Source organism: Triticum urartu, chromosome 2 (genome assembly GCF_003073215.2).
Source record: "Triticum urartu cultivar G1812 chromosome 2, Tu2.1, whole genome shotgun sequence".
NCBI lineage: Eukaryota > Viridiplantae > Streptophyta > Magnoliopsida > Poales > Poaceae > Triticum > Triticum urartu.
The window spans coordinates 566,906,021-566,919,863 of record NC_053023.1 but is presented as its reverse complement, the minus strand read 5'-3'; the positions used below and the strand labels follow the sequence as shown (position 1 = coordinate 566,919,863).

The following is a 13,843-nucleotide window of genomic DNA, read 5'->3' as shown; positions in this document are numbered from 1 at the left end:
GGTCGCATAATCTTGAGCAATAGATCACTTCTGCTAAGAAACGGCATTCGGTATTATTTTTTTGTGTGTGCAAAAACTGGGGAAGAGAAGAATCAAGAATAGAGCCATAGGCGTGATGAAAGGGCGAACTTCTCGAAGATAGTGAGAGTGAAAGCCAACTACAAGCATAGCCAAAGCAACTTGGCCAAAAACATACACCAAAGCTGTACAAACTACAGGCCCTGAACCAAAAACATCATGGCAACCCGGCAAAGCCTTCGAGCAGAAGGCCAGCACACCCCAAACTCCACGCATCAACTCGCTGCTCTAATGTCCCCTACTCTTTACAGGCACGTCAGGCACGCTTGCTGCAAGCTACCAAAGCCAAAGCCTACACGGAGCGAAGGCCATGCCGCTACCTAGTTCCCCCGCTTGCCGAACACCGCCCTAGTGAGCGCCCTGATGCCCCGCACCCACAGCTCCGCCGCCTCCTCCCCGCCCTGGCACACGAAGTGCACCTCCTTCCCCGTCGCCGTGACCACGCGGAACAGCCCCGGCGCGTACGCGTCGTCCCCTCGGCGGCCCTTCCTCTGCCGGTGCCGCTGGAACGCCGAGCTGCCCCCGACCTCGGCCTCCACGCACATCACGTTGCGCCGGCTCGACCCGCCCCACCGGAGCACGCCGGCGGCGGCGACCATCCGCAGCGACTTGCCGTGCGGCCTCCCGCGCCCGCCCTTGGTGTGCTTGACGACGCGCGCGCCCGCCAGCACCAGCTGCCGGCCCAGCTCGTCCATGATCACGTCCTCGGCCTTGTTGAACGCCGCGGTGGCCAAAGCCGACCGCGCGAGGGAGAGCGCCGTCTCGCCCCGCGGGGTCTGGATGTCGCACCGGGCGCCATGGGAGATCAGGAGCTCGCACACGGTTGCATGGCCTTCTCTCGCGGCCAGCATGAGCGGAGTGTAGCCGTCGCCGTCCGGCATGTTGACGTCGTAGCCCGTGCTCGCCAGGTGATGCACGGCCGCGCTGTCGCCGCGCCGGGACGCGCAGTGCAGGGCGTAGAACCCGCCTGCCGGCATGCCCTTCTCCAGCGCGAACTCCAGCATGACCTGCTCGAAGAGGTCCCTCTTCTTGCTCTGCTGCGCGAGCCCGATAGCCGTCTCGCCACGCTTGTTGCACAGCCTCACGTTGGCGCCGGCGAAGACGAGGGCGCGGAAGGCGTCAACGTTGCCCTCCTTGGCGGCGGCCATTATGGGCGAGCACCCGTCAGCGTCCTGCTCGTCCACGTCCACGCCGGGCTGGGCGAGCAGCACCTCCAGCGCGGCGGCATCGCCGCATCGTGCCGTGAACATCATGGGCGAGAACACGTGCCGATCGCTGGACAGAGGGATGGTTCCGGACCGAATCGCGCCAAGAACGGCGCGTTCGAAGCCCGCCTTCCAGCCGCCCGAAGAGGCGACGGAAGCCGCGGACTCGCCTGCCAAGTTCAACAGCGCGACGTCCGCTCCGGCTGACACGAGAACCCTGAGGCAGTCCTCTTGCTTGTGGCGCGCAGCCAGGATGATGGCGACATCGCCAGCCTCAGCCCTGGCGTTGACGTCGCAGCCCTTGTCCGTGAGCGTCTGCAGGATCTCCGGCTGGCCGAGGCGCGCGGCCAAGTGAACAGGCCTGAACCTGCCGCTGCGGGACGTCCTCACGGGAGCTTCGCATTCCGCGCCAGAAGCCAGCAGCGTCTCGACGGCGCCGACGCTGCCGCAGAGGATGGCGTGGTGGAGCAGCGTCCGGCCAAGGTGCGTGGCGCCCGACGAGTACCCGTTCTGCAGGAGCATGCGGAGGATGGAGCCGGTGGACTCGTAGTACTCCACGGCGCACCAGGCCGCATCGTAGGGCTCCGCGAGACCCGCGCCGACGCGCAGCTCTTCCCCGGTGGCCGCGTCCCAGGACCACGCTCCAAGCCTCACCTTGGTGTCCCTCTTCACACCAGCCTGGAGAAGACGCGCAGAATGGTGTCAAAACTCAAATGCAGCGACAGCGAAAAGAGATTGTGGATGTAGCGGTGCACACCTGAAGTAGCTGACGAACCACGGCGACTTGCCGGCTCACGATCGCGGCAAAGAGCGCTGTGCAGTCGACGTTGAGGTGCAGTGATGGCTTGAGAGAACGCAGAAGCACCCGGGAGGTCGCGTTTGGATCAGCCCCACACTGCAACGAGAGAATCAGATGATATTCGAGAACATTGTAGTAGTAGTTAGTTAAAAAATCATGGGTAGAAAACTTTAAAAAACATCTTATTCAAATTGTTTTCTAAAAAACAAATAAATCGGCAAAAAAAAATTGGGTTAGATCCGCCGAAGCGGGTAGCCTTAACCGCAGTGTGCTAGAGGAAAGCCCGAAGGCCGTTCCCGTCCCTGTCAGGGGAGATGCCAACCGTCTCTCCTTTTTACGAACACGGTGGTGTGTGCTACCCTTCGCCTTATAAACCGGTCACAGTTTCTCTAAAGTAGCGAGGTGGGACTAAAGACTACGACGCCCCATGCTGCGGCTCGTCGCGCGGCGCCCACGCCGTCCCAGCCCTGAGCCCTACGACAACACTTCGCTAGCAGTTGAAGCCCAAGCCCATATGTTGGTGCTAAACCGTTTTGCCAGAAGCCATGTAATACTTGGGCCCATGTAGTCGAAGCCGCAGGTAAAAGCCCAGAAGATAGAAGAAAAGAAATGTAACATCTGGGCATACCTTGACGAGCGTGTCGACCACGTCGACGAAGCCGCGAGTAGCAGCAGACACGAGCGCGTGCACGGCGACGCGCGGGCGGACGAGGTCGGAGCGCATGAAGATGGCCGCCAGGGCAGCCTGCCCCTGCAGCGCCGCCTCCACGATGGCCTCCTCGCAGGCCGGCTGCGACGCACCGGCCCGCACCAGCAGCTCCGCCACCTCCGCGCGCCCCTCCCGCGCCGCTGCCGTCGCCGGGTACCCACGGAACACCTTCCCGTTCACGTCCGCCCCCTTTGCCTGCACGCCACACATGAACGAACCATCAGAAACTTGCAAAGTAATTAGAACGAACCTGCAACAACTACTAATAATCACGGGAATAATTAAGTTCATGGATCGAGCTGTGTAAAAAAGTTCCTCGAAGCCAGTTGAATTCCTGAAACAAAATGTGCATAAGGCCTACTTCTAATTTCGCTTTCACTGCACGGAAGGTAAAGATGAAGATGGTCCAACAACGTACGTACTACTACCAGAAGAGGGGCAAGGGCGATGCCCATCGGGACTCGGAGCCATAGCTGGCCGGGTAGCAAATGTCGCTGTTGCTCGTACTATGTCCGGTCAGGTCGGTGATGTGGTGACCAATATGTGGACTGCTGGCCGGCGAGCCTGCGCTGTGCAGGTACTGTTGCATTGGCACTATGCCAGGATTCATTTATGCAGGAGAACAGAAGGGACCTCCTACTGGAAGAGGGAAGCTGGTCAAAATTCTGCAGGTGATGGCGTCGCTCTTCACCTTATCGAGATATCAAATCTTTTATGTTTGTGGCCTCATTACCTCTGTGTCAGCCCAGCGTTGCTGCATGTAGCAGTAGTAGCTTTCAAGATGGCCACACCTACCGAGAAAATATCCAGGCTTGCGCATTTGCTCTGGTCAAGCGCTGCTCGATTACAGACAAACAGTGCTTCCCATCGTGTTTTTCATTTCACTTTCTACTACAAAATCGAACATAATGAATGCATGAACAACGGTTCCGTTCAGCAATGAAAGATGCTGTGAGCATCGATGTTAAGCATCAAAAGTCACGTCAGATGTCCAGTTTAACCATCCACTCACTGTGTAACAAGACCTCCCTGTATCAACCTCAAGGAAACCTACACCATATTCCAGCACTGCGCGTCGCTAACATTAATGCATTGCACCGGTGCACTGAGCCGAGGTGATGTTCCTAACAGTGCATGGTCTCCCCATGTCACCATGAATGGCGCACAGGCACAGTGGAGGCCACCACCGGATACACGTACACGAGGAGAGGCAGGCGCGGCAGGACAAGGAAGGACGTGCCCGCGGCTGTGCATGGGCGCCAAGTGCGCGTAGCTGGCTAGCCATGAGTGATGAGAGGGGGGGTACAGCTGGCCGGTGGCAGAGGGGGCAGGCAGACCATGGCTACGAGACAAGGAGCACGACAGGGTACGTGGGTGAGCTCTCCGTACCGTACCGATACCTCCTCCGGCTCCTCTCCCCCGTGCCGGCTCAGGGGAGCCATGCAGAGGCCGAGCGATTGCGATGCGATCGGGCATGTGATCGTGATGCATTGCACTGGGACGGTTTCTGTCACACACATGCGTGTTGCGTTGGTATCTTTAATGGCGAGGACCTTGGCGCTGCCACGGAGAAGGATCGCCTACTTCCAGAGCCCTTGGCCTACTTGCCGGCCGGCTTGGGGCTCAGCCTCTCAAGGGGCTAGGTTTCATGGCGTGATCAAATACAGCTGGGGCGGTTTGGACGTATTGGATCGGCGGCCTGCCTGCCTGTGCAGATGGCAGATGCGGATCATGTGGTTCCGCTGGGCGAGCCGATGCGGCCCCATCCTCTCCGATCGTGGATGAAACCGGCTACTGTTGTTGCCATTGCCGGCATAAGCCATGCCGGCCCGGTTGAGCTCGATCGGCTGTGCTAGCAACAGGTCTTGGGATCGGCTTCACGCTTAAAAACACACGAGAGGTTCAGCCCTAAATTGTCCGATCCGGAAGACCCAGCAGACCGAGATGGTGCAGCACGCGCGGCCGCATCCCCGTTCCATGCTAGCCAGCCAAACGAAGAGCTCCAAACGCACGAGATGCTGCAGCAAAGCATGCGCTCTGGGACGGACGAGGGCCACACGCCGGCCATGGGACTCCTGTCCCCGGCGATGGCATTTATTGGCCTTGGCAGAGATCAGGGGAGAGTGCCGGTACACATGCGCCGTGCGCTTTGCCTGCGAGGCAAAAACTACTAGTACATGGCATGGCATGTCATGGCCGGCCGGGGTACGTGCTCGTGCTCGGCCCCGTCAGTCGCAACCTACTCCCCTGCCAGTCCCATTCAATGGCATTGGCATGGCGCATCGGGCCGCCCCATGACGCCGGCGGATCAGCCGGCCGGACACTGCAAGCCACGTAGATGGATCATGGATCTCGGAGGTGGAGGCACACTCGTAGAGTAGAGTAGAACGATGTTGCATGATTACGCGTGAGGGGCACGTGAGGCCGTGATCAGTGATTAGGCCCAGGTGGCAACCGAAGGCCAAGGCAGAGTAGCATGGGATCCAACAAATCTGAGGATTACTGGAGTGTGCGCTACACAAGACAGAGACACGGACTCTGCTGGGACTCTGGGGGTCACGTGATACCAAACCCGACCGCGCTCACGAGGGGGGAATATATTGATTTCTACCAAAGCGTTGAGGTTGAGCTCTTCTCTTGCCTCTAGTAGTACACAACTTGATTAGCAGCACTGCTGGAGCACCATCAAACGCTCCAGCAGTTGATTCATTATATTATCGGCAGCAGTAAACAAAGCGTGGATGGGTCAGGGTTAAAGTCAAACCCATCTACCCCTGTCCCCCAAATCGTCTGTAAAATACTCCATTGCATCTCTTCTACGCAGCAGCACATGCAGAGTAGTCACAAGGCCTGCCTTCTAGACCAACCTTGAGGAGCACAATGGAGGGTGCCAAGACGCCGTATTTTTCTTTGCGAGGAGACGCCACTTTTTTACTACTACTACTACATTTTTGTAGCGCAATGTGCTGTACCAGTAACATGCCAAACCGTATGTGTGTATGGATGTATTTTTGTACGGTATGTCTAGACCTCGATGGATGCACATATACGGTATATCTAGGACATGCTCCTACTAGACGGGGCTTGTCCAGGAAGCTTCCCTGCGTGAGCTGAGCTCCATGGGCGGCTCCATGCCCCCATCCGCTTCACAATTTCTATCATGGCAAGACAACAAAATGTGTCCGTACACGCATTAAAGAGGAACTGCAAACGCAAAGCAGCATGGTCCCCATCGCGGCCATGCGGGCTGGTACTACTAGTACTCCTTGGTAGCCCCTCTTCCAGAAACTAATTGCAGAGAAATGGGTGTGTTCCTCAAGTGAAGACTGGCGAGGGAACACATGATTGGGTCCGGAAAATATCTCGTAATGACTGTCCTTTATGTCTAATATAACTCCACTTTGGAGGGTAGGATGTGATTACTAGGAGGGGCCAAGCCAAGCGCGTACTAAACCAAAAATGGGATTTGTCCTGGCGCGTGCATTTATACAGTACACTGAACTATGATGAGCACAAAGCTTTTCATTTGGAATGGAATGGAAGTAGATGGCCAACCTTCTATCTATCGGGTACTGCGTATGAGATACAGACAGTGTGTTGTACTTGTAGTAGTACATCCGTGAGTTGCCAGCGCCCGCTGAGACCATTCGAAAAATGTGTTTGAAAATCTTCACCGGCTCGGTAAAGGTAAAGCGATTCTATATGCTGTGGGAGGAATGGAGCTAGCTAGGCTAAGGCCGGCCTACGCCCCTATGGCACTTCAAATTTTGAGCAGCGCACGCTCACCATGTTTCCTTTCCTAGACTATTTATAAGGACAAAAATGTGTCTTCGTGCTTGATAGTACTACAAATTCTCGATAAAACGCTTGCCATGATAAGCCAAATCGGAGCTCGCATTCATGGCTAAACGCATCAAACCGGCCGAAAAGCAGCATGCGCGATTGTTGTCCAAACCGCCCAGCAGACGGGACACAGGACACGCGAAACGGCAGCAGAGCAAGCCCCAAAACGACGAAGCAGGGAGGGGGGGAGCAAAGCACTCACGAGCAGCGCGCGGACGAGCGCGACGTCCCCATTGCCGGCGGCGAGGAAGAGCGGGGAGACGTCGGCGCGGATCTCCTCGCGCGACGCGCGCAGCTCGGCGGCGGCGCCCTCCCGCAGCGCCGCCTCCGCCACCCGCCGCGCGTCGAGCCACACCACCCCGGCGTAGTTCACGTCGGCGCGCCCGGACGCGAGCAGCTCGCCCGCCTCCCTCGAGTCGCCGCGCGCCACCGCCTCCACGAGCCGCTGGGAGGCCGCCGCCGCGGCGTCGGCCTGCTCCTCCGCCACCGGCCACACCTGCCGGCCGCCGGCGATCGCCGCCGGGCGCAGCAGCACCGCCATTCTAGAGAGCTTGCTCCTGTTGGCGGACGGCGTATGGAGCCTCCACTCTGCTTCGATCTCTCCGTGTCTGTCTGTGGGCAGGGGGGAGACTTGAAAGGGGGAGGGCGCGACGGAGGCTCGCCAGAGGCGTCATATATAGTGGGCTGTTGACACGGGCGGTGATGGGGGTAAAGTAACTGCGCGGTGAATTGGGTGCGGGGTCCACGGGTAAGTGTGATGCGCGATTGATGCGAGTGGGGTGGAGCGTGAGCCCTGCTGAGTGGTGAGGGATATCAGACGATCCTCGCGCGGCTTGGCTCCGGCTCAGGCTCAGGCTCAGGAGCCTGATGGGAGAGAGTGTGTGTGTGACAGACAAGAGGGAACGATTGAACGATACTGGCGCGCTTTGGGCTGCCAGGTGGGGTGTCGTATGTAAGATTTTGTGTTTTTTTAGGGAGAACGTCGGCCTTTATTGATGAAGTAACAAACTTATAAAGAATCTCCAGAATGCAATCCGGAGCAGAATGAGAAATACAAAGACTAGTAGAAAACAAGCTTGATCTAGCTAAGACATGAGCTAAAACATGAAGATGGCGACGCACATGCAAGAACGACGCAGAGTGGAGGCCATTTGCCAATACCTTGACCTCAGCCAAAACAGATCCCACCATGGAACGATCCAAGGCTGGAGATTTCATGCGCTGCACCACCGAGAGACAGTCTGACTTGAAAAGCACATCGGCAAATTCTTCCTTCATTGCCAAACGGACAGCTCGCCGGAGCGTCATGGCCTCGGCCACTTCAGGATCCAACACACCTTTCACAGGTTCAGAGCAAGTCGCCACACAATGACCCAGATGATCCAAAATCACCACACCAATCCCAGATTTGTTCGGTTCCACCGAAATAGCAGCATCTGAGAAAGCAACCATCGTAGCCCTGCAGCGGCGGAGACCAAAGAGGGCTTGACGTAGAAGTCTCACGCCTAAGTGCGGGCACATGTTTGTACTGGTGTTGGAAGATTGACTCTATGTAAGCTCGGGTCCTAGCCGCCGTGTGCCTCGGATGAGGAGCAGCAGATTCATTCCTTCCAGCACTCCGAGCCTCCCATATGTGCCAAATCGAGACAATCAAGATTGTCGCTTCCTGATCGGGACAGCTATAGAGAAAGTCAAAGAGCCACTGTTTAGGAGATGCAAAAGACGATCGACAGAGCTTAATATCGAAGCACTCCCTAATCATATCCCAGACCGCCCGCGCATGGGGGCAGAACAGAAGCGCGTGCTCCACACTCTTTGGTCTATCGCAGAAACAACATTCCGTTCTAGTCGGGACCTGGCGATGAAGAAGCTGCTCCCATGACGGTAGACAATCATGAGCTAATCTGTTGGGAACGTTGCATGAAAAACAAAAAAGCATACACAAGATCTATTCATAGAGATGCATAGCTATGAGAATGGGAGAGCATCCACATACCCTTGTAGATCGCTAAGCGGAAGCATATATAACGCGGTTGATGTAGTCATACGCTTCGCGATCCGATCACGATCCAACCGATCTAGTGCTGAACGGACGGCACCTCCGAGTTTAGCACACATGTGGCTCAATGATGTATCCTCCTTGTTGATCCAACAAGAGGGAGAAGAGAAGTAGATGGGATCACAACCAATACGACGACATGGTGATGATGGTGGTGGTGGAGCACCGACAACGCTTTGCTAAGCGTCTCCAGTATGAGGCAGTGGAACTACGAAGTAACGGGAGAGAGAGGGGCGCCAAGGGCTTGGTGTGTCCTCTTGGGACATCCCCTCCCCTCTATATATAGGTGGAGGGGCGTGGTAAACAGCCCCTCCAAGCCCTAGGTTTTTTTTGAGAGAGATCTCGCCATATTTATTCATCCAAAACCATGGTCACAGGTACAAGGTTTGGGTCATGAGGATTTCCCAACCACACATGCCTACCTACGCCTAAGTTACAAGCAAACTTGACAGGATTATGAGCCTCAAAATTAAAGTTCCTACGTTCAAAAATAAAGGAACTGGAATTGAAACTATTACAACGGCTTATAATTTCATGTACTATAGCCGCATTTGGACCTCCTGTCCCCTTTGTAATATCATTCACCGCTTCTTGGCAATCTGATGCAACACAAATATTTTGAACGGCCAAGTCATCTGCTAGCGGTAATGCTTCACGACATGCAAACGTCTCCAGGATTAAAGGGTCATTGATCCCTCGGAAGACCACAACCGAAGATACCAAATATTGGCCCGTTTGATCTCTGCACAATGCCGCAACTGCTCCTCCACGTTGTGATCTCACAACAGCAGCATCTACATTAATCTTCACAGAACCATTGGGTGGTGGTAGCCAGCGTTTAGGCTGAGCCGGAGGTGGTGCTCTTTCCTCCCTACGTCCCTGTCCGCTTTCAAGTTGACCCAGTTCAGAAAGAAAATTGTCCACAAAGTGAATGGTTTGCTGAGGGCTCTGGAACAACGACTCATACACTGCCTTGCGTCTAGCGTACCAGATTGACCACAAAGTGACAGCCATCCTTGTGAAGCTCGCCTGATCAAGTTCGTCGCTGAGCTCAAAAAGCCAAAGTCTAGCATTAGGTTCTGCATTTGCTGTCATGCGAGAGACAAGACCGCCGTCGGTCAGCGCCCATATGCACCTAGACATAGTGCAAGAGACGAGGGCATGCCTCCATGAGTCTTGACACCCACAAAGCGGGCAAACATCCTGTACTGACATATTTCGCTTATTCAGGACATCAGTGGTAGGAAATGAGTGGTGTGCAAGTCGCCATAAAAAGATACGAACTTTAGACGGTACCTTCAACTTCCACAAAGAACTCCAAGTTTTTTCATCCCTGTGAGTGTTAGATGATCCACATCGTCCTTCTAACCAATCCTCTCGCTGCAGTTTCGTTTTGAGTAAGAACTTATATGCCGAAGCCACTGAGAATTTCCCTTTCTTGTCCGGGTACCAAGCCCAAAAGTCATCTGTATTATTAGTGCATGTGGGTATCTTTAGTATTGCATTCGCATCTATGGGTAAGAAGACCGAACTCACCAAAGCTTCGTCGCACCCTGCTGTTGCCGGAGACAACAGCTCTGAAACCATTCTCGGTGGTCGCCACCAGGAAAAAAAACAGTATTGGCGTAGTTTCCTTCGGGATCCAGTTGTCTGTCCAGATGTTCGTGCTTTGACCATTGCCAATCCGTCTAATTACCCCTTGCTTGAGCAGATCACATCCTTCGATGATCGCCCTCCAAATTTGGGAAGGCCTAGAACCCAACTCCGCTTCAAGAATATTACTTTCTGGAAAGTAAGCTCCCTTCGAAATCCTTGCACTTAGGGTGTCTGGTTCTTGCATCAATATCCAAGCCTGTCTTGCCAATAGATCTAAATTGAAAACCTCAAGATCTTTGAACCCGAGACCACCCAAGTTCTTTGGTCTGGTCATCAAGTCCCAAGAGACCCATGCTGGTTTCCGTTCACCTTGCTTGCATCCCCACCAAAATTTCCGTATGGTTGACTTAATGTGGTCACACAAACCCCTTGGCAACTTAAAGCAAGACATCGAAAACACAAGTATTGCCTGGGCCACTGATTTAATGAGAACGTCCTTTCCACAAGCCGAGAGACATTTACTCATCCATCCTTTAACCTTGTCCCACACTCTATCACTTAAGTATTTGAAAGTTCCTTTCTTGGAGTGTCCAACATCTATGGGCAGGCCCAAATATCTGTCACTCAAAGATTCATTAGGGACATGTAGGTATCCCTTAACAACATTGCGAACTATTTCCGGACAGCCCCTACTGAAGAAAATTGAGGACTTATCTCTGTTGATGCGCTGCCCCGAAGCCATGCAATATCTATCCAATAGGTTTGAAACCTCTTCCGCTCCATTAACACTCGCCCTAAAAAACAACAGGCTGTCGTCCGCGAATAAAAGGTGGTTCACCGCCGGAGCCGATGGTGCCACCTTAATGCCACTGAGCTGGGACGGCTGAATCTGAGATTTTAAGACGCACGAAAGGCCCTCCACTGCTAACAGAAAGAGGTATGGAGAGATAGGATCTCCCTGTCAGATACCTCGTGTTGGGTGAAGCACTTCTGACTTGACGCCATTAAACATAACCGAAAAAGACACTGAGCTCACCATATTCATGATTACTTGCACCCACGGTGCAGCGAAGCCCAGCTTCTCCATGATTGATCTAAGGTAACTCCATTCTACACGATCATATGCCTTCATCATATCTAGTTTCAGTGCAGCAAAACTGTTACTTTTGGCTCTGTTTCACTTCATAAAATGCAGACATTCATACGCTGAAATAATGTTGTCGGTGTAACACCCCGGATGTAATTTACCTTATATGTACTCCAACTCTTGCGGTTTCCGGCGCTAAGTTGTTTTATTTTCTCGGATTCGGGTTTTTGTCTCCTTGTGTTGTTGTCATTGTCATGCATCTCATATCATGTCATCATGTGCATTGCATTTGCATACGTGTTCGTCTCATGCATCCGAGCATTTTCCCCGTTGTCCGTTTTGCATTCCGGCGCTCCTATCTCCTCCGGTGGTCCTTTCTACCTTCCTTTCGAGTGTGGGGGTTAAACATTTCCGGATTGGACCGAGACTTGCTAAGCGTCCTTGGTTTACTACCGGTAGACCGCGTGTCAAGTTTCGTACCATTTGGACTTCGTTTGATGCTCCAACGGTTAACCGAGGGACCGAGAAGGCCTCGTGTGTGTTGCAGCCCAACACCCCTCCAATTTGGCCCAAAACCCACCAAAACCCTCTCCATCATCTAGAGCGTTCGATCACGATCGCGTGGCCGAAAACCGCACCTCATTTGGACTCTCCTAGCTCCACCTATGCCTATAAATAGCCCCTCCTCGAAAATCTCGGATCTCCTCTTCCAAACCCTAGAAAAATTCCCCTCCAGCCGCCGGACAATGTCCGTTCCGGCCGGACATTTCACCGCCGCCGCCCTCGCCCAATAAGGGCATGCCACGTGTCCCCGCGGTGCCCATTTCGCCGCCTCCGCGCCGCTGGCCCGCCCGGGCCCAGGCGGGGCCCTCCCGGCCCGGTTGCCCCGCGGGTCTTCCCCGCTGCCTCCGCAAGACTCTTGCCGCCCGTCGCCTCCAGCTCTAGCGAGGAGCCCGCGCCGGCCACCGTCGCCATCGCCGGTGACCCGCCGCGCCCCGACGCCCCTCGTCGCCTCCGCCGGCCCCGCTCGCCACCGTTCCGCACCCGGTGCCGACCGGCCTCGCCCTCGCCTCCCCCTCGCCCGGATCCGGCCGCCCCCGTCAACTCCGGCGGCCCACGCAGCTTCTCCGGAGAGATTCGCCGCGCATCGGATCGGGAGCGCGTCAGCTACAGTGAAACCCTAGATCCACCCGGTTGACTTTTTCTCCTAACTCCCAGAATTTTTAACATACTTTGTCATGCTATATCTCCGCATCCGTAGCTCCGTTTTGGGCGTGTAGCATATCAAAATGTTCGTCTCAGAGAGTACATCATTTCATCTCATTGCATCATTTTCATTTGAGTCCATCTTGGTGCCTGAAATGCTGTTGGAAGAGAGCTATTTGAGTTATTTGTCAGATCTGCTGCACCAAATAGCTATTTGTCATTTTTGCAATGATTAATGTGTGCATGATATGCTCCTGAGCTCTACATGAGTTTTGTTATATGCTTTGTCATCTTTACAGAGGTGCTATCCATGTATTTTTGTGATATGTGTGGTGACTAGCACAAGCTTGCAAAATAGTGCATTCATTAATGCTGATTTCAGGGACTTAGAATTTTTCCAAGTCCTTGATCTGTTTTTATCAATATGCCATATGTTCATGTTGTTTCCTAGTGATCCGTGCCTCTTTTGAGGATGATTTGATTATATTGTGGTGCTCTATCCATCCATGTATTTGTTTGCAATTATGGAGCACCCTAGCTTGAGTCAATCGAGCTCTACATTTGCTATTTCGTGAATCCTGGCAGATTGTCTACTTGTTAGCAATTTTGCCGAGGATGTTGTTGTTGATCCGTGCATGCTATGTTGTTGTTCTTGCCATGTATAGCTTATATAATATGTATTCTTGATGGGTGTATGCTTATATTGTCATGCCTTGCTCTGTAGTGAGTGCATCGAGCTCGTGAACATGCCTACTCGTTAAGATATTTGCATGTTCCAGTTTTTCTCTAAGTCTGTAACCTGTTTGTGTTTTTGCCATGTTCACATGCTTGCAATTGTATTTTCTGATCCCTTTTGGCTCAAGGTCACTAAGGGACTTTTGTTAAGCTCTTTGAGTAGCTCCATGTCATGCCTTGCTTTGCCATGTTAAGTTCCTGTAGCACATAGTTTTCGTGCTCCAAAGTGTGCTACCTGATCTGAAATTCCAGGCTTGTGTTAATTTCAGTAAGTCTGAAACCTGTTTATCAATTGCACTTTTGCCATGCTTGTTTGAACCTGTTAATGGATGAATTGGCCGTAGCTCAGTGTTCATCTTTTGTCAAGCATCATGAGTGGATCCCTTCCATGTATTTTGTTGTCATGTTTGGGTGCTGTAGCATATTTAACTTGATGCATTTAGATGGCTACTTGCTGTTTATCGCAGACCGGTGCCATATTTGTTTTGCTTGCCATTTCCAAACCGTGCCTCCGATTCCGGTGTTC

General features: G+C 53.7%; 1 protein-coding gene and 1 non-coding gene across 2 annotated transcripts; both read right to left on the bottom strand.

The window, feature by feature from the left end:
* Positions 1 to 113: 113 nt before the first annotated feature.
* On the bottom strand, positions 114 to 7,292 carry LOC125538811 (ankyrin-3). The gene is made up of 4 exons (XM_048702108.1): positions 6,837 to 7,292; positions 2,711 to 2,986; positions 2,041 to 2,178; positions 114 to 1,961 (listed from the first exon to the last, which is right to left on the bottom strand). The coding sequence occupies exons 1-4, from the start codon at positions 7,173 to 7,175 to the stop codon at positions 399 to 401; spliced, it is 2,316 nt and encodes a 771-aa protein (XP_048558065.1). The 5' UTR covers positions 7,176 to 7,292; the 3' UTR covers positions 114 to 398.
* On the bottom strand, positions 2,304 to 2,426 carry LOC125541954. Its single transcript, XR_007297744.1, has one exon. It is a non-coding gene; the product is annotated as a U6atac minor spliceosomal RNA (small nuclear RNA).
* Positions 7,293 to 13,843: the final 6,551 nt, after the last annotated feature.